This window comes from Myotis yumanensis, unplaced genomic scaffold (genome assembly GCF_028538775.1).
Source record: "Myotis yumanensis isolate MYYU_CA2020_CCGP unplaced genomic scaffold, mMyoYum1.0.hap1 SCAF_8, whole genome shotgun sequence".
In the NCBI taxonomy this organism is placed as follows: Eukaryota; Metazoa; Chordata; class Mammalia; order Chiroptera; family Vespertilionidae; genus Myotis; species Myotis yumanensis.
In genome coordinates this window covers 21,646,084-21,671,582 of record NW_027223759.1, presented here as the reverse complement: position 1 = coordinate 21,671,582, position 25,499 = coordinate 21,646,084, and the positions used below count along the sequence as shown (strand labels likewise).

Sequence of the window (25,499 nt, the reverse complement as noted above, 5' to 3'; positions counted from 1 at the left end):
ACAGACAACAAATAATCAATTTGAACCACGCTTTGATTGTGAAACGACCAGAATATGCTAGAAAACACGGCAAAGTAATTTTGCTTCATGATAACGCACCATCGCACACTTCAAAACCAGTTAAAAACACGTTAAAAGGTCTTGCGTGGGAAGTATTAACCCACCCGCCGTATTCACCAGACCTCGCTCCTTCAGATTACCACTTGTTCTGATCGATGGCACACGCACTTTCTGAGCAGCACTTCAAGTGGAAAATTGGGTCTCTGAATGGTTTGCCTCAAAACAAGAAAAGTTCTATTGGGACAGTATCCACAAATTACCTGAAAGATGGGGGAAATGTGTAGCTAGCAATGGACATTACTTTGAATAAAGCACTTTTTAAAAATATATATATTTTATTGATTTTTTTTACAGAGAGGGAGAGGGATAGAGAGTTAGGAACATCAATGAGAGAGAAACATCAATCAGCTGCCTCCCACACATCCCCAACTGGGGATATGCCCACAACCAAGGTACATGCCCTTGACCAGAATCAAACCTGGGACCCTTCAGTCTGCAGGCCAACACTCTATCCATTGAGCCAAACCAGTTAGGGCTGAATAAAGCACTTTTGATGTTTCTCCTGAAATTATCATGTTTTCTTTGATTACAAAATCCACATTATTAATCGGTACACCTAGTATATGTGCTATAAAGGAATATAGAGGATAATTCCCATTCACTATTTTACAGGTGAAATACAATATTATATTATTATTCACTTTTTAAAAATATGAATACACACACACATATACACACACACACATATATGTTTATAGAAGTATTTAAAATCTATTAATAGCAGTTATTAGGAAAGTCCTTATGGTGGGGGGGATTTCCCTTTCTCTTTATTGTTGGCATAGTCTACAACAATTATGAACTTTCAGGAAAAATTAAGATACTCTCAATGAAAAACTAAATATAAAGTAAAACTGATTTAAAATTTAGAGAACCCTGTGTTCAATTAGATTTTTAAAAAATTAAAGTTGTCTCCAAGGATATGAAGAGCAAAATGGTCCATCTGAGGGTGAGAAGGCACCAAAGCAGGGAAGGAGCCAAAGCAGGGGGGATACGGAAGCCACAGAAGAGTTTGGGCTGGGGGAGCAGGGCCCCTACCTCAGGTGAGGGCAGCTGAGTGGGCAACTGCCCATCCAAGGTGGTGCTCAGCAGCTGATCCCCCAGGATCTCGGTCAGATGGTGTGCTATGATCTCTTGCTGTTCAAAGCTGCAGTGGTTCTCCAGAGATAAGATGACTGGATAGTCTGATGTCTGAAGGGAGGGAAGAGGACTCTGAAGCCAAAGTTCTAACACTTATAACCTCCTTGCTTCTCCAGACTCACCTAGTTGCTCACTCAACTGAGTACCCTGATTGCTAAACTCCTCCAACCCCATTCCAGGCCTCAAGGAGGTCTTGCTGGGTCTGAAGCCCACCTCACATCTAAAAGTCACTCTTGGTGCAGCCACTGTGCAAAGCAGTATGGAGTTATCTCAAAAAATTAGAAGTTGAACTGCCTTACGACTCAGCAATTCCATTTATGGGACTATAACCAAAGAAACCCGAAACACTGATCAAAAGAATATATGCACCCCTTTGTTCATTGCAGCATTATTTACAATAGCCAAGATTTGGAAGCAGCTCAAGTATACACCAGTAAATGAGAGCATAAAAAAGCTGTGGTACATTTACACAATGGAATACTACTTGGTTGTATAAAAGAAGAAAATCTTATCCTTTGCAATAGCATGGAGAGGCTTGAAGAGCATTATGCTAAATGAAATAAGCCAGTAAGAGAAAGACAATACCATATTATTTCACTCACATAGGGAAGCTAATGAACAAAATAAAACTAACAAAATAGAAACAGGTTCATAGATAGAGAACAGACTGACAACTGTCAGAGGGGATGGGGGTTGGGAAACTGGGTGAAAAAGGTGAAGGCATTAAGCAAAAAAGAAAAAAAGCACCTCATAGACACAGACAACAGTATGATGATTACCAGAGAGAAAGGGGAGTTGGGGGAGGTAGAGGAGGGTATAGGGGGATAAATGGTGATGGAATGAGACTTGACTTAGGGTGGTGAGTGCACAACACAATGTACTGTAGAACCGTACACCTGAAACCTATATAATTTTATTAACCAATGTCTCCCCAATAAATTCAATTAAAAAGAAAAAAATTAAGGGACAATTAAATGATGAACATAATAAAAATTTTAAGTGTAAAAAATAACCCTATATAATAAAAGGATAATATGCAAATTGACCCTAATGGCAGAACAACCAGGACGACCACTCGACCAGTCACTATGAGGCACACTGACCACCTCTCAGTCCCTTTCCCTGACCGGCAGGCTTCGATCACACAATGGTGAACAGGGAACCAGGGGTGGGTGGCAGGGGACGCAGGTGGCGCCAGGCCAAGGCCCTGTCCCCACCAATCATCCCACACACAGAGGGCGACCCACGGTAGGGTGGGGCCAGAAAGCAGGCGGAAACAGCCAACCTCTCGGTCCCTTCCCCCAGCCGTCAGGCTCTGATCATCCGATGGCGAACAGGGAAATGGGGGTGGGTGGCAGAGGGGGGCGGGGCCAGCTGCAGGCAGCCAGGGAAGGTGGCCCTGATCGCAGGCCAGGCCTAGGGACCGTACCGCACACGAATTTTGTGCGCTGGGCCTCTAGTAAATAAATAAAAGTCACTTTTGGGCCAGGCCTGCATGGCTCAGTGGTTGAGCATTAACTTATGAACCAGGAGGTCATGGTTCAATTCCCAGTCAGGGCACATGACCAGGTTGCAGACTTGATTCCTAGTGTGGGGCATGCAGGAGGCAGCTGATCAATGATTCTCTCTCATCATTGATGTTTCTATTTCTCCCTCTCCTTTCTTTGAAACCAATATATATATATATATTTTTTAAAAGATGGAAAAATCAATTTAAAAAAACACACAAGTCATTCTTGGGACCCCAAATCTCAGACAAGTGCCAGATCCAACCCATGTTCCTTTGGGATGTTAGGGTTTTCAGGCTCAGAGTGGGTAGGCCAGGCCACTCCCCTCGTTACATGCTCATGTTACACTCTCAGGCTTTAATCTCCAGGTTCCTATCATCCCCGACTCCTACCCACCACTTTGTCTATTTCCTTATCCACAGCCTCACTCAGATAGGTAACGAAGTTGTTAGAAATGATTAATCTCTAGTAATTACCTCTATGACAACTAATTAACACAGCTAACACTTACTCATAATAATTCCTTAATATTGGGTAGCTCAGTTGGTTAGAGTGTCGTCCCAATATACCAAAGTTGTGGGTCTGATCCCAGGTCAGGGCACATACAAGAATCAACCAATGGCCCTAACCGGTTTGGCTCAATGGATAGAGCGTTGGCCTGCGGACTCAAGGGTCCCAGGTTCGATTCCGGTCAAGGGCATGTACCTTGGTTGTGGGCACATCCACAGTAGGGAGTGCGCAGGAGGCAGCTGTTCGATGTTTCTAACTCTCTATCCCTCTCCCTTCCTCTCTGTAAAACATCAATAAAAAATAAAAATAAAAATAATCAACCAATGAATGAATGGCAAAATAAGTGAAACAAAAAATGGATGTCTCTCTTCTCTGATAGTCGAATGCAAGGGGAGGGTAGAATAAATGTAATGGATGTATACTGGGTCCTGCACTGGGAATAGAAGGTTCTATTTCTTAACCCTGTGACATTCCTCTTCTATGTGGTTTTCTGAAATGACTAGAGGCCCGATGCATGAAATTCGTGCAAAAGTAGGCCTTCCTTTCCCCAGCTGCTGGCACCCGGGACCCGGGCTTTCCTTGCAGCCCCAGTTTTGTCCGGAAGGACATCTAGTCTAATTAGCATATTACGCTTTTATTTTTTTATTTTTTTATTTTTAAAAAATATATTTTATTGATTTTTTACAGAGAGGAAGGGAGAGGGATAGAGAGTTAGAAACATCGATGAGAGAGAAACATCAACCAGCTGCCTCCTGCACATCTCCTACTGGGGATGTGCCCGCAACCAATGTTCATGCCCTTGACCGGAATCGAACCCGGGACCTTTCAGTCCGCAGGCTGACGCTCTATCCACTGAGCCAAACCGGTTTCGGCACGCTTTTATTTTTATAGATTGTTTCAGCCCCCTTTCTTCTCTGAGCACCCACTCTCTAAAATCAATAAATTTTTAATATTTGCCTGATCCTTCACGGTTAAAATCTCTTTTACCAAATGCCATTTGATCTAACCTCCCCTTGTCCCTTTACCCTCTCTAGACCCAGACCCAGACCCAGACCCAGACCCAGCCACTTTTTCCTGAGATCCTCTGGCCTCACAGTATTCCCATCCTGGGGCTCCTACCTGGAAGGCATACTGTGCTAGAGTGGCCACGACTTCTTTGAACAGGATACGGGAGGTCAGGGTATGTCCATGGTAAACAACAGGCTCCCCACTGGGTCCATCCCATACATCCACCTCCACACAGCGGCACCCCCGCTTCAGGGCCCTGCAAGAACCCCAAACCCCCAGGGATAGGAGAGGTCAAGGTTTGGTCTTCCACCTAGGAACCCTCTTCCCACTATGGAGAGAACAGTGCACTTACCTCTTAAGATCCCTGTTCAAGTTACATCTCCACAGACCATTCTCTGCCCACTGGAACACTGCTGTAGCTTACACTGATCTCCAACACCTCCCCTAACTCCCAACCAACTCACAATCTTTCCTTAGCAAGTCATCATATACTGCCTCATGATGCTCTGATGTTCTGGTTGTATTTCATTATACAACACCTGAGTTATTTATTTTCTCTATTAGACTTCCTAGGGCAGAAACTATATGTTCCGTTCATCTTTGTATCCTCTGAAGCTACTAGATCAGTAGTAAGTGCAAAAATATATTGACTTTCTATCTAATGCATGATTGGTCACAATAAAAGTAGTTACCATTTATTAGGTATTGACACAGATTATATCACTGAATCCTCACAACAACCTAGACAGAATAGACACTGTTATCATTTCTGTTTCACAAATGGGGAAAGTGAGGCATAGGGAGATGAAATATTTAGCTCCAGAGTAACAGTGAGATAGTTAGGATTTGACCTCAAATGGTCTGACTCCAGAACCTATGTTTTTAACTCCTATGCTCTACTGCAAGCATGTCAAACTCACGGCCAGAGGGCCGCATGCTCAATAAATGAGGTATGCGGCCCACCAGCTGTGAGTGAGACATGCTTGTACTGCCTTCCATTTAACATTTAGTTTATTTATTTATTTAAAATAAATCTGTCAGGGCCTGAGTTCAAAAAGAGTTTCATAGCTTATGAAAGAGAGAAGCTCCATCAAAACCCATAGGTTTTAATACCACTCTCCCACCAGTCTTCAGTATCTCCTCCAAGTCTCTCAGGTATTCAAGGATACTCAGCCCCCAAACTCACCCCCCCCCCCGCCCCCACAACGTATTTTCGATTCCTGTTACCACTAACTGTCCTAAATTTCCCACAGGTGTTCCCTTCTCATGAGCTTGATTCCTCCCCCCTTCCTCCCCACTGCACCGTATATATCCCTCGACGCTGCTCTGGCCACAAAGCTGGTCCCCCACCAGGTAGGTGTTGTGAGAGGAATTGATGTAGTAGTGGTTCAGGGGTTGAGTCATATCCTGGTAGATGGGGAGGCAGGAAGGATTGAAGATGTCTCCGTCCTTCGAGTAGAGGTAACTGAGGAAGCCATCCATGCTCAGCACATGTCGTAGCTTGCCTGAGATGTGGAGTAGGGGGACACTAGAATGAGAGAACTCTGAATGGGAGCACCCCAGCACACCCACAGCCAGTCCACCCTACACCTCTCCAGGGTCCTGCCTGTCAGATGGTGTCCACTCCCAGCCTCCAGAACCCAAACTTGACCCCGTCCAATTTCTGTCATTTCAATCATCCCCACCCTCAGAGAATGTTAAAGCTACAAGGGGAATCATTACAAACATTCTAGTTCAATGCTGTCCAATAGAACTTTTTACAATGATGGAAACTGCACTGTTCAATATGATAGCCTCTAGATACATAAGGCTACTGAGCACTTAAAATGTAGCTGTGTAACTGAGGAACTGAATTTTTAAATATATGTTTTTATTGATTTGAGAGAGAGAAGGGAAGGGAGAGGAAGGGGGGAGAGAGAAAGAAAAAAGAGAGAGAGAAACATCGTTCATTTGCCTCCTGCACGCCCTTGCTGAGGATCAAGCCCTCAACCTGGGCATGTGCCCTGCCTGACCAGGAATCGAACAAGCAAACTTTTTAAAATTTATCCTCACCCAAGGATATTTTTTCCATTGAATTTTAGAGAGAGTGAAAGGGGGGGAGGAGGAATAGAAGAGAGAGAGAGAGAGAGAGAGAGAGAGAGAGAGAGAGAAACATCAATGTGAGAGAGACACATAGACTGGATGTCTTCTGCATGCACCCCAACTAGGAATAGGGTGCAAACCCCCAACGGAGGTACATGCCCTTGACTAGGAATCGAACCCAAGACCCTTCAGTCCTCAGCCGATGCTCTAACCAGTGAGCAATCTGGCCAGGAAAGAACCAGCAACCTTTTGGTGCAAAGGAGGACACTCAACCAACTGAGCCATACCTGCCAGGACAGGAACTGAATTTAAAATTTTGATTTTAGTTCATTTAAATTTAAACAGTCCTATGGTGCTCATGGCTACCATAATGGGCAGCACAATATTCATTTTGAAGGGGTCATTTTATAGATAGGGAAACTGAGGCCCGGAGAGAATCAAAGTCAAAGGCTTGTTAGCAACACAACCAAGGTATCTTTGTTTTATTCCCTGGACTGTGTAGCTGCTGCCAACTATGATCTAAGGGGTTTTTTTCCCTATTGTCAATTCCCACATGGTGTTTTGCCTTGGACCACACTTTCTTCAAGGGCCAGGTCCTGTCACCCTTCCATAGCCCTCACCCATTTCAGCATGGGCTTCTATATTTACAACAACAATGACTAACAGTTATTGAGCACTTGCTCTATACAAAGGATGTCACTTTCAACATCTCTCTTAACGCTCTCACCAATATGATGAGGTAGATGTAATATAATCTGTCTTGAGAGGTTGGGTAACTCATCTCATGTACATAACCAGTAAGTGTAGGGACTTGAACCCAGGCAGCCAGGTGTCAGAGCCACACCCTACACCACTGGGCTGTGCAGTTTCACTGAGGGAAACATTGCTGCAGGCGGGCTCCCTTGGAAGGCAGAATAATTAGATTCTCATGCCCAGCTTCTTGTTCCAGATTTGATAAGGCCTGAAGATGCTGGAGAATGGCAGCAACTTTCATTCTTTATAGTAATACATCAGATCAATAGGTTAAGTCCACAGCTGCCAGGTACTTTCATATGCATTATTACATTTGATCACCAATTATTTTAAAAATGAGAAAATCGAGTCTCAGATTAAGCAACTTGACCAAGGTTACTCAGTAAGAAGCAGAGTGGAAACTTGAGCCCAGGTCTCTTGACTTATACTACCCGGCAGGCAGAGTATAGCATCTGATAGTTGAGTGCAAGGGGAGGGTAGAATAAATGTAATGGATGTAATAAATGTAATAGAAGATCCTATTTCTTAACCCCGTGACATTCTTCTTCTATGTGGTTTTCTGAAATGATTGCTTTCAGTCCCCTTTCTTCTCTGAGTACCCACATGAATCAACACTTTCTATTTGACTCTAAGTTCCATGAATACATTGTCCTTGTCTTAACCTACTACTATATCTCTGGTGCCTAGCACATAAGTCCTGCCACATTTAGGTATTCAATAAGCACTAGCAGAAGTATAGTGTGAATGAATGAATGAATGAATGGAAGGAAGGAAGTGGGAATTGAGACTTAGGAAACCTGGGTCACTTGTCCAGCTCTCATTCATCTCATCTCTAATCCTTATTCTCAAGAAAGGCACCAAGTAAGAATCAGATGACCTGGATTTGAATCCCAATTTCTCCTCTCATTAGCTGTTGGCTTTGAGCAAGTAATTTAATGGTTCTATACCTCAGTTTTTCTCTCTTGCACAACTGACTCAATAATAAAAACTATTCCAACAGGTCATTGTAAGGATTAGAAGAGAAAAGGCATGAAGAGATATTGGCACATTATGGAATACTTGGCAAAAGCCCAATCTTGATTTACAAGATTGTAGTAAGAACTAAATGAAGTAAGGCATGTGAAAGTGCCTTATAAATAATTTCTACATATATAAAAGGCTAATATGCAGTGTCCCCTTGGGAGTTCACCTGGGAGACCAGGAGTTCGATCGCGCACTATGACGTGTGCTGACCACCAGGGGGTGGTGTGGAACATGGTGGGCGACCAGCAGCAGCTGGGGCGTTGAGGGAGCAAGGGAAGGAGGAGGTGAGGAGGTGGGGAACCTGATCATCCCTGATTGCTGGCCAGGACTAGGGACCCTACCCATCCACAAATTTCGTGCACCAGGCCTCTAGTCTAATCTAATAAAAGAGAAACATGCAAATTGACTGCACCTCCACCATGCCCACCAGCCATGCCCACCAGCCAATCAGGAGGAAATATGCAAATTAACTGAACTAAGATGGCGGCGGCCACGGAGCTGGAGTGAGCAGGAGGCTTCCCCCAGCAATGGAGGAAGCCAAGCTTTCCGCCTGCCCTGCTGGCCCTGAGCTCTGCTCAAGGCTATAAAGTTGCAATTATAGAAGATAAATAAATCCCAGATACTTGCTTTCAGCCCGTGCCCATGGCCAGCCTGAAAACAGCCATCAGCCCCTCACCCAGGCTAGCCAAGCACCCCAGCGGGATGCCCCCCCCCCCCGAAGGGGTTGTGGCCAGTCTGAAAACAGCCCTCAGCTCCTCACCCAGGCTGGCCAAACCCCCATGGGGTGAGGGTCCCCACTGGGGGCCTTGGCCAGCCTGCAAACAGCCATCAGCCCCTCACCCAGCTGGCCAGGCACCCCAGTGGGACCCCTATCCTGATCTGGGACACCCTTCAGGGCAAACCAGCTAGCCGCCACCCATGCACCAGGCCTCTATCCTATATAATAAAAAGGTAATATGCAAATTGACCCTAACAGCAGAATGACTGGGAATGACTGGTCACTATGACACATACTGACCACCAGGGGGCAGATGCTCAATGCAGGAGCTGCCCCCTGGTGGTGAGTGCGCTCCCACAGGGGGAGCTCTGCCAAGCCACAAGCCAGGCTGATGGCTGCCAGCACAGCGGTGATGGCAGGAGCCTCTCCCACCTCCTCAGCAGTGCTAAGGATTTCTGACTGCAGCTTAGGCCTGGTCCCCGCTGGCAAGTGAACATCCTCCGAGGGCTCCCGGGCTGCCAGAGGGATGTCTGACTGCCAGCATAGGCCCGATCCCCCGGGGAACAGGCCTAAGCCAGCAGATGGACATCCCCAGAGGGATGTCAGACTGGGAGAGGGCACAGTCTGTGCCCTGACTGTGAGAGGGCATAGGCCGGGCTGAGGGACCCCCCTGAGTGCACAAATTTTTGTGCACCAGACCTCTAGTATTATTAATAACTAGAGGCCCAGTGCATGAAATTCGTGTGTGTGGGGGGGGTGTCCCTCAACCCGGCCTGCACCCTCTCCAATCTGGGATCCCTCAGGGGATGTCCAACTGCCGGTTCAGGCCTGCAGGGATCAGGCCTAAACCGGCAGTTGGACATCCCTCTCACAATCCGGGACTGCTGGCTCTTAACTGCTCGCCTGCCTGCCTGCCTGATTACCCCTAACTGCTTCTGCCTGCTGGCCTAATCACCCCCTAACCGCTCCCCTGCCAGCCTGATTGACACCTAACTGCTCCCTTGCCAGCCCAATTGTCCCCAACTTCCCTCCCCTGCCAGCCCGATCACCCACAACTGCCCTCCCCTGCCAGCCTGATCACCCACAACTGTCCTCCCCTGCCACGACTTGCCTCCTCCGCCAGGACCTGCCTCCTCCACACAAGGTGGCAGAGACGCCTGGACCGGCCTCCTCTGTGCCATGCAGAGCCACAGGACCCCCAGGCCTCACCACATGGAGCAGCCACCAGACCCCGCCTCCCCTGTGCTTGTGGCCATCTTGTGGCAGCCATCTTGTGACAACATTGTGTGAGGGTGTCATACGACGCCACCTAGGCTTTTATTATATAGGATGTACTAGTAAATTCCTCACATTCTGAAGGGAATGGAGAGCAGGAAGATATCTACTAAAAGGGCAAGGAGGAAAATTTGAGGGCAGAGAGGGCATATTTTAGTTGTGTTTGATAATGCTGAATGATTGACCTCATCATCATCCCCCTCAGCCAGGGGCTGACTAGCTTCCTAGGACTTTAAGGGACTCAGAGACTTCAAGAACCATCTGGTAAACTTGGAGAAAGCCCAGGAAAGGGCAGAGAGCCAGCACTTAAAGTGATAGCAAACAGGAACCATGAAGGGAACTAGAGGAAAATCAATCATATGCACTAGAGAAGAAGAGACCAAAGCAAGAGGATCAAGTATTTTATACTATATCTCCACTGAGGCCAAAAGCTGATATAAGAAGAACTTTCAGCAAGTGAAGGATGTGCAACTTGAGCATGGTGGAGGAAAGGGGTCTTGTGGAATGTTCTTCCTCTGAGAGATCTAGCATTGCAGAGGAGACTTCTCTCTTATCTGGGCAAGAAATGGAAATGGCTGCACTCCTTCAAGAAGTGGCTGAATGAGATGAAGATGATTGGGTAGGGGACAGAGGTAGGGGTGGACTCAGCCTTCCTTGAGTTAGACAGAAAGCTGCTGATCTCTGGACCTTTCTGGTCATGGTCCCCCTCCCTGACCCCTGTCTGGTGCCTCTCTGCTCTGGTCCTCTTACCACTTTCTGAAGGCTCATGACGGTCAATGAGTTCCAGAGCAAGGTCAGAAGCATGGTCTCCTTCTTTCTGCTCCTCTTGGAGGAAATCCACAAATTCTAACAGGGTCAGCTTCTGCCCATCAGCCGAAAAGTTTCCAAACAGTTCCAGTACCTCAACACGCTTAGTCAATGCCTTATAGAACTCTATAAATTCTTGTCCCTCCAGAGTGTCAGATTGGGATGTGTCTGCTGCCTGCAAGAGGGTTTAGAGGAGATTGGACAAACCCTTTAACAGCAACTTTTATGGCCTTGGCTTGTCTTATAAGGACAGTCTTACTAACAGATGGATCCAAGTATGCTTCCACGGAATACATGATACTTGGTGTTCATAGAAGAAGTCACTTCAGTAAGTAAGAAGCAAAATTTCAGCCATACCATTTGCTACTAAAAATTTTTTTCAACTAGAAAGAATTGAAATCCCTAAAGGTCAAAATATCCCTCCTTCTATTTATTCACATTCCAGTTGGAGTTTTCTATTGTTCTAAGCACCTGTGAAAGTCTGGCCATGGACAGAGAGGTTCTTGGGGTCTGATGTAATAACATATTATTAGTTACCTTTTATAAGATTATAAATCATCTTTCCAACAAGACTGAAGAGTAAGAAGCATGGCCTACACTTCCCATTGAGCCTGGCATAGTGCTAAGGGCACATAATAGAGATTCAATAAATGAATGTTGTTGGAAAGGATCAGAGTACTTACGGTCAAGTGAGAATGTGGCCTTGTTTGGCTTCTGCAAATACTTTCCTGAAAGACTCACCTGGAAAAGCTGAAAGGCATGTTCTTGTTCCATTTCCACATTCATCAGGCGTAGTAACCGCTGGACTTCGTGGAAACTCATCCGACCATCCTGGTTTTTGTCTCCACGCTGGAACCAGTCACTCAGCCATCCAGGTCTGAGTCAAGGCAAAAGCACTGTGTGTGTTTGTATGTGCAGATGTGTGTGCATGTTCATCCACTGACATCTCTCCCTATCTTTTCTGCCTGTCTATCTCCCACACCAATTAATTTTTCACATTAGCTTCTAGAATCCGCGCCCCCCCCCCCCCAAGTACCTATCTATCTTATCCCTGTATGGCTCAGATGCCAGCAGGTACCTCTTTTTTGCAGAAAGTACAGATTCCTTAACATAGAAGTTAAGATCTCCTGTGCCCCCATAATCTGGCTCCAACCCAGTCTTCTCAACACATCTCTGCCCTTTCTGCACTTTAGCTAGAACCCCAACTTCACACTCTGTGATGTCCCAGTTCTCCAGCGCTTCAATTTCCTATCTCTGGGCCTTTACTCATGCTGTTCCTTCAGGCAGGGGTGTTTTTACCTCCTCTCTTAATGTTCAAATTATACTAATTTCCAAGGCTTCGCTAAAATACTACTTCCTCCCTAAAGCTTTCTCAGAATCCTCTCAGCTAGAATTAAATATTTATCCTTCCTTTGAACAGCCTCAAATAATCTAAGTACCATACAGTTCCATGGTACTTAGATTATTTACACAATCCCATCTTCTCCACTGAGGAAAACAATATCTTTGTACTCTTAAAGCCTGGCATATAGTGCCTGGTATATTCTGCTTAATAGCTGGTGAACGAATGGATGAATGAATGAAAGAACTAGCACAGAAGGTGAATACAATCTAGGAAATTTGAAGTGAGTTGACACCAGTAAGTCTTTGAAGGGATTGCTTCCCACCCCTGTGGTAGCTCATGCCACTAGGATCTTCTGTTCAGCTCTCAGGATCAGCATCTTGTTTGGCCCCTGACCTCTTGCTGTCCCTTCCCCCAAAACTAGGAGGCCTGATGCATGCCCAAACTCTGCCTGGCTATGCTTTTGCCATCTCAAACCTCAATTCCTCCTTCAGCATTCTCAGCCTCACATCGGTCTGAACTGCCCCTACCCACCCCATCTGGACTTTTGGGATTCCCTAGCCCTATACCGCCCCCCTCACCTGTCTCTAGCCCTGCAGCATCTGCCCCTTCAGTGATTCTGGCCCCCATTCTGACTCCATCCTGCCCGATACTGGTCCAGCCTCTCCTGTTGATCCATGTTGGTGACAAAGTCCACCAATAGCTGGAGCCCCTTCATCCAGATCTGGGCCTCTTCCACACTGTTGGCCACCAGGTCCAAGTTGGAGCGGCGGCCATGGAAGACGATGGTAAAGCCCTGCTCCAGGGGGAACTCCTCTGCCAGGCTGCGCAACACCTCAGATTCATGGCCATTACGCACTGTCTCCACGTCAGAGATCGAGACTGCCAGAGAAGAAGCAAGTGGGGAGACTGAGGAAGAGAGTTCACCAAATTGCAGGAGCTAATGATCAAGGACCATTAATTACTCCCTTCTTCTCTGTGAAGCCATAGAGAGGAGGAACCCCAGCCTCCACAGGCTAAAACCTCAAAAGCTTTAGTATGGGGAGATGCAGACCCCTGGGATTCAGGATTCCACATGAATCACTGCTGAGTTCATAGGCGGCATGGCAAGGGGCCTGTGCTGGGAATGGCAAGACTGGCTCCCAGCTTTCAGCTGGCAGTATGACACAGACAAAAGACCTTAATCCTTAGTGTCCTCATCTTCAATAAGGGATGGTCCCTTACATGGCCAGTGTACATGGTGACCACAAAAGGACTGGTGGGGCTGACAAATGGAAGCACAATTAAGGGTAGAAGCAGTTACACCAAAGCATAATAGGCCCAATTTCAGTTCTTCCATTCCAGGTTTGAGAGCTTCCTCTTTCCAGATAGGAGGGAACCAGAGAAATGCTCCCACCCTCTTTCCTCAGCTGGGAGTGGTGTGGAACGTGAGCTTTGATATGTCTCTAAAGCAGACTCCCTTAGATGTGTCCTGTGATCAAATTTTTAGAGGGATCATAAAGTGTTCAGCCAATATAGAATGTATACTTATGATGCATTTATGACATTTTAAAATATTCACTATAATGGCTCATATTTATTAAATGCATCTGGTTTCAGGTCCCATGCTTTAAATATTAATTTGTTGGGACCCTATAACCTACTAGGCAGGTACTGTTTAACATCCATTTTACAGATGAGGAAACAAGCTTAGTTTAAGTAACTTGTCCAAAGCCACTCAGCTAGAAAGTGTCAGGGCTTTAATCCAGCCAGTCAGATGCCTGAGATCATGCTCTTATTATAATAAAAATAACAAGATATATAATGTATGATTTATTGAGCCTTTTTATGTACCAGGACTCTTCTAAGCCCTTTACATGCAATAATTGATTTTATCCTAATAACAGCTTTAAGAGGCAAATACTGTTATAATTTTCATTTTATAGGCTCAGGCATAGATACAAGTGGGACAGCACAAGGCAACATCATAGGACCCTGGTCCCTCTCCTGCTACAGATGCTGGGTTCCTCAGGATTCTATCCACCCATATGCCCACCCCTAGCTATCCATGTCACTTACAGCTGGCCTTGGCTCTGCCTCCGACCTGCCGGGCATGCCAGACGGTCATGCCATCTTCCTTAAGTCTGAAGTATCTTAGCTTCTTCCAGTTTTTGGATCTCACCTTGCGCATCATCGTACCTTTCTGCATCAGCAGCACATCTTGACTGATGGGCAGCCCTGGGCCAGAAGAAGCAGGGGCTGGATAGCCAACCAGGGATGTGAAGGGCCCAGGAGGAGCTCTTGAATAGGGGGTTCAGTATCCTCCCCGTCCCTGGGCTGTCTCCCCAAGCCCTCTTCTGCAGGGGTACTCACGGCCTTGCAGCAAGGATGCCATCACTCACTGCTCCACCAGCTGGCGCCAGAGTTACCTAAAGGAGTAAGGAGGAGCAAAAGACTGGGTTAATCTTGGTGATTTTAGAATAACAGAACAAGGGAGGAGGAGAAGGAAACCAATGTTTCCTGATTGCCCACTATGTGTCAGGCATTCCATCTATATAGTCTGTAGCTCTTTTTACTTCTAATTTGAATTTGGTAACTACAAGGCTTAGAAAGGCTAAGAAACCTGCCTCAAATTGCATAGGGATTCAGAATTTGAAGCCAAGTATGTCTGATTCCAGAACCTTTGCTGCTTCCCATAGTCATCTCCAGAGAGGGCTAAACCAGGTCTTTCTGCCAAATACTCCTCTCTTTCCCAATACCCCATATTCTACAAGATAACCTCATGTCACACTGCTCAGCTCCTCATTATTAAAAACCACTATCTTGCCCTGACCGGTTTGGCTCAGTGGATAGAGCGTCGGCCTGCAGACTCAAGGGTCCCAGGTTCGATTCTGGTCAAGGGCATGTACCTTGGTTGCAGGCACATCCCCAGTGGGGGGTATGCAGGGGGCAGCTGATCCATGTTTCTCTCTCATCAATGTTTCTAACTCTCTATCCCTCTCCCTTCCTCTCTGTAAAAAATCAATAAAATATATTTAAAACAAAAAACCACTATCTTGCTGGCAGCCCTTGCAGAATCTGGAATCTCTATATCCCAGTCTTCTCTTCTCCAGATAAAATCATCTTAATCATCCTAACTTCCCTTTCTGGGAGCCCTCTCCATGCTCCCATGTAGACCATCCAGCTTGGAAGTCTTTCTTTATTTTTAATTTATTTTTTAAAATTTTTTGTTAATCCTCCCTGAGGATATCGTTCCATTGATTTTTAGAGAGAGTGGGAGGAAGAGAGAAAGAAAGAGATAAACATTGGTTGCCTCCTGCATGGAGCCGTGGGGCCAGGGATTGAGCCTGCAACTGAGGTATGTGCCCTTGATCGGAATTGAACCTGGGAACCTTCGTTACGCAGGCCCATACTCTACCCACTAAGCCAACCTGGCTAGGGCTTTTTCTTTTCTTTATTTTTTTAAAATTGATTTTTAGAGAGAGAGAGGAAAGGATAGAGAGAGATTTATTGTTCCACTTATTTGTGCATTCATTGGTTGATTCTCTTTTTTAAAAATATATTTTATTGATTTAGAGAGGGAGAGGAAAGGATAGAGAGAGATTTATTGTTCCACTTATTTGTGCATTCATTGGTTGATTCTCTTTTTTAAAAATATATTTTATTGATTTTTTACACAGAGGAAGGGAGAGGGATAGAGAGTTAGAAACATCGATGAGAGAGAAACATCCATCAGCTGCCTCCCGCACACCTCCTACTGGGGATGTGCCTGCAACCAAGGTACATGCTCTTGACTGGAAACGAACCTGGGACCTTTCAGTCTTCAGGCCAATGCTCTATCCACTGAGCCAAACCGATTAGGGAGCATTGGTTGATTCTTTTATGTCCCCTGACCAGAGATTGAACCCAGAACCTTGGCATATCGGAACGTTACTCTAATCAACTGGGCTACTTGGTCAGGGCTCCTGAAGTGTTTCCTTTGTCTCGTGTACAACACTTCATGTTGTACATAGCTAAATAAGCCATCTTCTTCACTTCACATGGTAAAGCATATTTTATACTCCTTTTCATAACAGTTATTCTGAGAGTTTTAATGGACCATATAAATTACAAATTCTCAGAATTGCATTTTTAAGTTTTCTCTACCTACTAAAAAAAGAGTGCCTCCTTTATGATATATGCTAATTCAGGACCTGGTTCATTTGTCCTAGTAAGTAACAACAAACTTCCCTTGAAAAGAACTAGAAGATTTTATATATGGCCACTTGATTCTAGCTTTGCCCCTATAAGAAATGCTCAATTCTTGACCAAATCATTCTGAAACTAGCAAAGCCTATGAAACATAAACGTCTATGCTTTTGTATAAGAAAAGTATCTACACTTGAATAGAAATGCTGTGCTTTTTAATTAATAAATTTAAAATGTTGATATTGGTGAACGTCTAAAAAACTAAAAGAATCTCTGAAACAATCATTTGATTAATGCTCCATGAAAACATCATGCAGCCCTGACCGGTGTGGCTCACTTGGTTGAGCATTGCTCCATGCACCAAAGGGTGGCCTATTGAATTCCCGGTCTGAGCATGTGCCCAGGTTGTGGGTTTGGTCTCTGGTCAGGGTGCGTGCAGAAGGCAACTGATGTTTCTCTCTCACATCGATGTTTCTCTCTCACATAGATGTTTCTCTCTCTCCCTCTCTCTTCCTCTCTTTCTAAAAAACAAAATCAATAAAAACATATTTTTAAAAAAACATCATGCAGCTCAACTCTCTATATTTTACAAATGAAAAAAGCAGAAGTCTAGAAATGTGATGTGACTTGTCTGAGGCCACAAAGCATATTAGTATCCTATGTCTCCAGTGGGAAGAGCGTATAAAGTCACCTGGGGATAACTAAGTCTTTGGAAAGAAGGTAGAGGTCGCTGAAAATACAGCTTCCCTGACTGTAGCACCTAGAAAAGGCTTTCTAAATGAGTAGCAATGTGCAGGTGTCAGAGGGAATAGAGAAAGTTGGTAATCAGTCTGTACCTAAGTGGGAAAGAGAACTCAAGGCTTCTCTCAAGGGAGAAAGATCCCTGCAATGGTTCCAAAAAAAGAAAAGGTTTTGCTGGCTGAGACTAAATAGGAGAGCCTGGGTGAGAAACCCCCCAATGGAAGAAGGGCTGCAGAGTGCTTCCTGGGAGACAGAAGTGCATCTCTACTTTTCTGGGTGGAGATACACAGTTTGGAACCTGAGGCTTGCAAAAGCTATATTAAGACTGAAGTAGAAAGTAACAAACAGGTCCCTCTTAAGTATCTCAGGTCCTCAGACTCTGGGGTTGGGTGGGGATGGGGGTCAGCCTGGAACTGAAATTGAAACCCCCTTGCCAACATCCTATAACATCTTCCCTCAGAACTTCAGCTCCCACATCTGGGGCATAGGGACTCTGGGACGGGGTGGACCTTGGCCCTGGGAGAAGACAGAATTACCTGATCTTACGCCTGGGTCCAGGAGCCACAGAATAATGTCCTAAAACATGGGAAGCCTGAAAACAGAGCCCAAGTACCAGGATGCCCCTATTTTGGAGCTTCTCAGACCAGCTTTAGAAAGTTCTTTTATCCTCTTTTGTCAAACACTTCCAACCCCAGAACTTGGCATGCTCTTCAAATCCTGCTCCCATTCCTGAATCACTATTTCAAATCTGTATCTAGGTGACATGTGGCCATGCATAAGATGGCCAGTTTCAACACAAGGAGCTACAGAATGTCAGAGCTGGACTTCATTTTATAGAGAAAAGGAGTGAGCACTAGAAAAATTAGCTCAACTGCCAGAGTCACCTAAAATTAAGTGGCAGAACTAGGATAACAACCAAGATCTCCACATGACCAGCTCAGAGATCTCACCAAGACTCTGCCCTTAGAAAGGGCTTTCACTAGGAAGCAGATTAAAGCAGGGCTAAGAATCAATGAAGAATATGAAAGTTTTGTCTCTCCCTTCCATCATTTCTGTTTCCTCCATATCCCACAAAACAGCTTTTCTTTCTTATCATTTTCTCTCTTTTCCCCATCCTCTACCTGACCCATACCTTTTCTTTTCCCCCCAACTCACTCTTCTCTCCTGTCCTATCTGCCTCTCTACTTGCTCACTTGTCAGCTTCTCTTTGTTCTCTTGTCATCCTTCTCCCCATCATTTCATCCTCTCTTTTTTCTTGTTCTCAACCCATGAGAATTTTGAAACTGTGGTCCAGTAGCACATCCCTCTACTCAACCTCACTTTCCCCCGTATCCCAGGAGACTAACTAAACAAACTGCCAAGAGAATGCAACTTAGAACCCAAGTGTTCTAGGTCTCGGTGTTTCCTCTGGTGTCTGAAGGGAAATTGGGAAGGATGCTCACAGCTGGTGCAAGTGTGGTTAGAAAAGAAGACACAAAAGATTTGGGAGTAGGAGCAAGAGGCAGGGAGCAGAGGATGAAGACTGTGAGTAAGAGAGACTGGTCTTAACTGTTCACTCGTGGACACACATGTAGAGATCCTCAAAGGTACAGATAATTTCCTCTATAATACAGATGAGAAAACAGAGACAAAAAAAATGAGGTGGGAAGTGGCCAGGTCTGCCAAGCAAGATTGGGTCCTCAACTTCCAGGTAACTTGTAGGAGACATGGCAGAATTGTCAACGGCATTACAGTGGGATTCAGGGTGTCTCCGGTCTCCCTGAGGAACAGGAAGGAAGAGAACCATTCTGTCTACTCTTTTTTTCTAAGTTGTTACATTTTGTCTACTCTTTTGCTTCTGAGCAGGATTATGCCTGGTTCATGTAGAGAGGACAGAATGCCCCCAGACATAGGTCCTAGCCCTCAGAATGTCAGAGTTTGAAGACTTTTTATAACACATATAATCCAGAGGTTCTTGGCTACATCAATATTCCCTGGAGAGGGTCTTGTAACAGAGATCCCTTAGCTCACAATCTACCAGATCAGAAATTCCAAGAATGGGGCTTAGGTAGATTTATTTTTATCAAGCACCTCTGACACACAAGCAAGTCTGGGAAACCCTAAACTTCCTCTTATCACAGATCAGGAAGTTGGGGACCAAAGTCACCTACCTGATTGATGGCAAAGTCAGGACTAGAAGCAAGTGCTCTTCCCAGAACAGCACTTGGGCATGCCAACAAACGGTCTTGGTCCAGTGAGCAAGCGAAGAACGAGGTATAGAATTCAAACCCTGGCTCTTTCCAAGGAAGTCTCATAACTCTCTCTCATTACCAGGGGTTCCTATACTCCACCTGAGCCATGGCCAACCCTCATTTGATAATCCTCAACAATCTGTTAATGAATCTATGCTAAAGCACAGTTATTCCAATTCTCTCTCTCCTTACTATGATGGGGCTACCTCTAAGTGGCAGCCCTAGGTAGCTAAGAAGTCCCATATAAAGAGGTGATTGACCCAAGCCAGCAGGAAAACTGTAAGTCAAAGAGGATAAGCTAGAGAGAACCAGAAGGCCAGAGCCTTGTGGACCTGTTCTGGCAAAGAGTCCAGGGTGATAAATATATTATCCTCGCCTGAGGATATGTTTATCGATTTTAGAGAAAGAGGAAGGGGGAGAGAAACATCGATGTGAGAAACATCAGTCAGTTGCCTCCCGTATTCGTCCTGACTGGGGATCAAACCCACAACCGAGGCAGGTGCCTGGACTGGGAATCGAACCCATACTTTTTGTGTACTTGTGTACGGGATAATTCTCCAACTAACTGAGCCACCCGGCCAGGGCCAGACTGCAATTTAATCAAGGCATGTAGAAGGCAGACCTAGGGACTCAGGCAGGACAGAACATGGAAGAGAGGCTGGTCAGGCCCTTACCGTGTGCAGGATAGCAGTCCTGTGTCTGTGAGCTCTGCAGTGCTTGCTCTCCACTGTGGAATGAGGAAACCCAGCCGTCTCCTTTTCTCCTTTTCTTCTTTGCTCCTCTTGCACTCGCTGGCTTTCTCCCCTCCTCTACTGCAGTTTGCTGCTGTGACTGGCAGAGTTACAGCCAGAAGGAGTGGGGTGGGGGGAAGTGTGAGCTATCTTCAGTCCAGCCCACCCAACTCTTAAAGGCCCAGGACACTGGTCAGTGAGGGAGTCGTGGGGATAGAGTGGGTAGAAAAAGATTAAGGGGAGGGATTGGAGCACCACATCTCCAGGGAGGAGGAGCCTGGCTGCCCTTCATCTTGGTGCCAGCCCTCGCTGACCCCAATCCAGACTCAGCTCTCAAAGTGAAATCCAAGGAGTGTCTGAGTTGCAGTGCTCCATGAATCACGGCTTTTCATTCTGGTTGGTTTCTCTGCATGTTATACAGCTGTCTTTGCCCTTATTTCCTCTGGCTTCTTTCCATGGTGTCCGTTTCCACCAGCCTGCCTGCTTCTGTATGTCTGCATGCTGCCTTGCAGGGCACTCAGTCTAGCTTTGCGGTGCAGTGAAAGAAAAAAAGGAATAGGATGGAAAAGGAAGATGAGGAGAAAGGGAGGAGAGGAATGATCTTAAGAGTGTAGGGAGACAGGTTTGTATCTCTGTATAAATAATAGGCACTCGCTAAATACTTAAGGAATGTATACAGGAATTCATTTGTTCTTCCTTTACATTCATTCATTCTATGAGCATTTGCTCAGCACCTCCAATGTGCAAGGACATACATGCATGTTTATAAAGATGTGTGTGAAGCAGACTCACCGTGTGTAAGAATCAAGGGCAAAAAGAGAAGCACAAGACTGGAAAGACCCAGCTGGGAAAGGGAGGTAATGAGCTTCTTATATAAGGGTGAATGAATAGGCAGCCGAAACAGACACCAAGATTGAGGAAAGAGGACTAAGTTAGGAGAGGAATGGGTGATTGTAAAGGGCTTTATTGTGGCCCCATACTTCACAGTGAGAAAGTGAGGCCCAGGGAAGTTCAGGCAATGTCCTGGACTCACATATCATTAGCAAAGACAACTAGTTCCTTGCACTCTCCCAAGCACTGTGAGCTGGGACCTACTTTTGCTCTGCCTTGGAAAGACTGCAGGGTATGGCTCTTTCTGGACCAGTAGATGACAGTCAAATAGCTGAGGGCATAGGGCACAGCCCTGTACTTGCTTGGACTTCTGTGGGATCCTTTTCCAGTGAGGTCTGTCTTAATTATGGGCACAGAGTGAACTAACTGTATAAAATGATGTGATTTTAAGTGTGCTGAGATCTGGCTGTCTCTCATGGCTCCCCCACATACCTCTCAACCGCCTAATATTCTACCATTAGTGATTATTTATAGCTAAACTTTAGTCCCATTAAAATAAAATCCTTCTAAGTGATTACCATAAATGTCAGGATAGTGGTTACTTTTGGGAGGAGGTGGGAGTTGTGATGGAAAAGGCAGAGATATGGCTTCTGAAACAGCTGGCCAAGTTCTATTTCCAGTTCTGGGTGCTAAAAAGGGTCTTCACTTTATAATAAACTAGAGGCCCAGTGCACAAAAACTTGTGCACTGGCGGGGGGTTGGGGGTGGGGGGGTGTCCCTCAGCCCCACTTGTGCTCTCTCACAGTCTGGGACCCCTTGGGAGATAACCACCTGCTGGCTTAGGCCCGCTCCCCGGGTGGCAGATGGCAGGCCCGATCCCTCAGTGCCTGCCCCACCTCCCCAGGTGGCGCACACGGCAGGGCCGATCTGGGGGTTGGGGTGCTGCCCCGGGTCGGGTTGCACATGGAATGCCCAGGGCGGATCGCACACGGGATGCCTGGATGGAGGCCGGGCGGGCTGGCCGATCGCTGCTGCACCCCCTAGCTGCCCTGGGTCGGGTCGCACATGGACGCCTGCCGCCCTGGGTCGCAGATAGCAGGCCCGGATGGCGGCAGGGCAGGCAGGATGGCGCTGTCCCGCCCCACTGCCCCAGGTCGTAAATAGCAGGCCCAAAGGGCGGCAGGGCAGGCGGGATGGTGCTGTCCCGCCTTGCCTGCAGTATGCAAATTAGCTGCCATCTTTGTCGGCGGCTAATTTGCATATTGCGCTGATTAGCCAATGGGAGGCGTAGTAGTAGTGAAGGTAAGGTCAATTACCATGTTTGTCTATTATTAGATAGGATTATTAAGCTATATGTTTTCTTTATGTAGTTTGCTATAGCTGTGTTATATTTTATAATAAGAGGGTTTCAAATTTTTGCACCTCATAATTTCTAAAGCCTTACTGGTTTTTCACAATTTATACCTAGGTAATGTTTACCATCCTTTAGTGAGAGCGGGTTTTGATAAAGGAAGAGGAGTGTACAGAGAGGGGAGGCAGAATGAGGCCATTATTGGGAACAGGAAGATTATGGGGATATAAATATTTAAACTGTGCTGACCTCAGATTTTAATTAATAGAGGCCATGTCTCGTATGCTTGTCGCACTCTCCCATTTCTACTTCCTCAACATCATCATGTCCTTATTTTTCTATGCTTCCCCTTCACATTCCCACTCCTCCAGGATTATATATGGTTTGCCTCTTCCTAAGTGATTATTGGCTTCACTGTATTTCTGCCCAACCTTCTTCCCTTCTGGGTGTTTTATGAGGAGTACTCTCATTCAATCTGGATTTTCTGGGAGAGTCCAGATCTCAAATATTCTCTTTCAGTGTCCTCATAAACAGTGCTCCCAGATCATATGTTCTGATTTTTGGGGCAGGCAGTTGGAGACCTTCAAAGGTTAGAATAGCTTCAAAGAGTGGCTTAGAAAACATGCTCATTGCAGGATGCTCTTTAGATTAGGGAGCAGATAGATGGCTCCAGGCACAGGAACTGTCCAACTGGTTTGGTTATTCCTATTCCCATAATGATCCTGGCCCTTCCTCCACTGTTGGCTATTATTAACAGATCCAGAAACCTGATCACAGCAGCAGCAGCACAGAGACTTTCTGGGAACCATGCCCAGGAAAGGACCAGAAGCCCTAAATTGAAGTAAAGGTTCAGCTGGCAGAGGAAGACCTAAACTCTACATTCTCACACTGCCATCCAGACAAGCCTAGACCCTCCTCCTGACACGAAGGAGTGACACCCTAAACATTTTTTCTTTTGGGAACAGTTAGGCTAGGGAGTCAGATACCAGTTCCCCAGCTCATCCAGCCAAACTACTCACACTTCTGAAGTAAAACCCATCTTCTTGATGGTCCAAAAAGTAACACAAAATATTAAATTTCACTTAAAAAATCATCAGTGAGAGTACATGTAGAATTAAAAGAATATATAACTTCAAAAGGCCAGAGAATATATAGCCATCCCTTCATTCCAACAAAATTAAAAACAAACAAGAACACCCAGGGGAGGAGGAACAGGGAGGCATAAAATAAATGAGACTGAAATGATAGAAGCTAGAATAAAAAAATACAAATAGTATATTCCATAAGAAACCTTTCAGAAAAGGTCACATAACAAAATACAAGTGTGTGCTATTAAGACTCATATCTACAAAAAGGTATTACTAAAAAGTTGAAATTTAAAGGACCACATCTGGGAATGGGAGGACTCCAATTTTCTTACTCAAGATTGCTTGGCTGTTTTGGCACACTGCATTTCCATACAAATTTTAGAATCAGCTTGTCAGTTTTCACAAAAATAAATCTGCTGGGAATTTAGTTAGAAGTGAGTTTAATCAGATCAATTTGAGAAAATTGGCCTTTTACACTATTGTTCTCCAATTCATGAAGATATATGTATCTATTAATGTAGGTTTCATTTAAGAACGTTCCATTGTTTTCAATGTAAAAGTTCTGCATGTCTTTTGATATATTTCTAGCTCTTTGATTTCTTATGCTATTATAAATGGTATTTTGAAACTTTATTTTCTATTGTATTTAGAAACAGTTGATATTTTTGTACATTGACTTTGCAAAATTCACTTAATTCTAATAGCTTGTAGATTCTTTTAGATTTGTGTATATAATCATGTTGTCAGTATTTTTTTTCCCTTTGTAGTTTTGTCTTTTATTTTCTTGTGTTATCACACTGGCCATAACCAGTATAACAAGTGGAGGTGTGATATGAACATCTTTATCTTGTCCCTCATCTCATGGAGAATGATTTCAATACTTTATCAATAATGATTTTAATATGAGTTTACTGTAGGGTTTTTGGGATACTTAAAAATATATTTTTTATTGATTTCAGAGAGGAAGAAAGAGGGATAGAAACATCAATGACGAGAATCATTGATTGGCTGCCTCCTGCATGCCCCCTACTGGGAATCAAGCCTGCAACTTGGGCATGTGCCCTCACCTGGAATGTAACAGTGATCTCTTGGTTCATAGGTTGACACTCAACCACTGAGCCACACTGGCCAGGCTATCATCTTTATATAATGCTAGATTTGTCTAGAAATTTTATGACTATATTCATGGGATTTTGGCCCTTTTCTTAATATCCTTGATAGGTTTTGGTGGCTGAGTTAATACTGCTTTAAAAGTGAATTGGATGTTCCTTTTTTTTCTAGTCTCTCGCAGTTAATGAGATCGGTGACTGTAAAATATGAAAATGTCCCTTTTTCTATTTCTAATATTGTTGATGTTATTTTTTCCTGATCAGTCTACTAAGGGTTTATCAATTTTATTATTTTCAAGGGAATATTTGGCTTTGTTGATTTTCTTTATTGAACATTAGTTTTCTAATTCACTGATGTGCTTTTTTGGGTATCTTTCTATTTTTTGAATTTGCTATTCCTTTCTAGTTTCTTGACATGAAAACCTAGACCACTGACTTCAGCCTTTCTTTTATAATGTGTGAATTTAAAGTCATGTATCTCTTTTAAGTTCTGCTTTACCTGTATGCCACAAGTTTTGATATGGCATATCTTCATTATCATCCAATTACAATTTTTTCCTAATTTCCTTTTGTGATTTCTTCTCTGATCCAGGGGTTATTTAGAATTGTATTACTGGTTTTTTATTTATTATTTAAGTTTTTAAAAAATATATATTTTATTGATTTTTTACAGAGAGGGAGAGGGATAGAGTTAGAAACATCCATGAGAGAGAAACATCCATCAGCTGCCTCCTGCACACCCCTTACTGGGGATGTGCCCGCAACCAAGGTACATGCCCTTGGCCGGAATCGAACCTGGGACTCTTCAGTCCACAGGCCGATGCTCTAGCCACTGAGCCAAACTAGTCAGGGCTATTATTTAAGTTTTTAACAATTGAATTTAATGGGGGTGACATTGGTTAATGAAGTTATATAGGTTTCAGGTGTACAATTCTGTAATACATCATCTGTATATTGTATTGTGTTC

The 25,499-nt window shown here is 44.8% G+C and overlaps 1 protein-coding gene and 1 long non-coding RNA gene across 4 annotated transcripts in view; one reads left to right on the top strand and one right to left on the bottom strand.

Annotated features, from left to right (window-relative positions):
- The window catches only part of PLCD4 (phospholipase C delta 4), a 28,883-nt gene extending 7,923 nt beyond the window's left edge, over positions 1-20,960 (bottom strand). Inside the window, exons 1-9 of one of the 3 annotated variants that reach the window (XM_070422143.1) lie at positions 20,097-20,960; positions 14,636-14,691; positions 14,342-14,500; positions 12,937-13,165; positions 11,683-11,812; positions 10,885-11,116; positions 5,587-5,788; positions 4,395-4,539; positions 1,156-1,308 (exon numbers count right to left, since the gene is read on the bottom strand). In XM_070422143.1, coding sequence (XP_070278244.1) covers positions 1,156-1,308; positions 4,395-4,539; positions 5,587-5,788; positions 10,885-11,116; positions 11,683-11,812; positions 12,937-13,165; positions 14,342-14,500; positions 14,636-14,657 — 1,272 coding nt within the window. In that variant the 5' untranslated portion in view covers positions 14,658-14,691; positions 20,097-20,960. The remainder of the gene's footprint in view (positions 1-1,155; positions 1,309-4,394; positions 4,540-5,586; positions 5,789-10,884; positions 11,117-11,682; positions 11,813-12,936; positions 13,166-14,341; positions 14,501-14,635; positions 14,692-20,096) is intronic. The other 2 variants (XM_070422144.1, XM_070422145.1) reach the window with 2 other exon arrangements.
- The window catches only part of LOC139015014 (uncharacterized), a 20,567-nt gene continuing 15,575 nt past the window's right edge, over positions 20,508-25,499 (top strand). Inside the window, exon 1 of the long non-coding RNA XR_011472399.1 lies at positions 20,508-20,549. This is a non-coding gene — a long non-coding RNA (uncharacterized lncRNA). The remainder of the gene's footprint in view (positions 20,550-25,499) is intronic.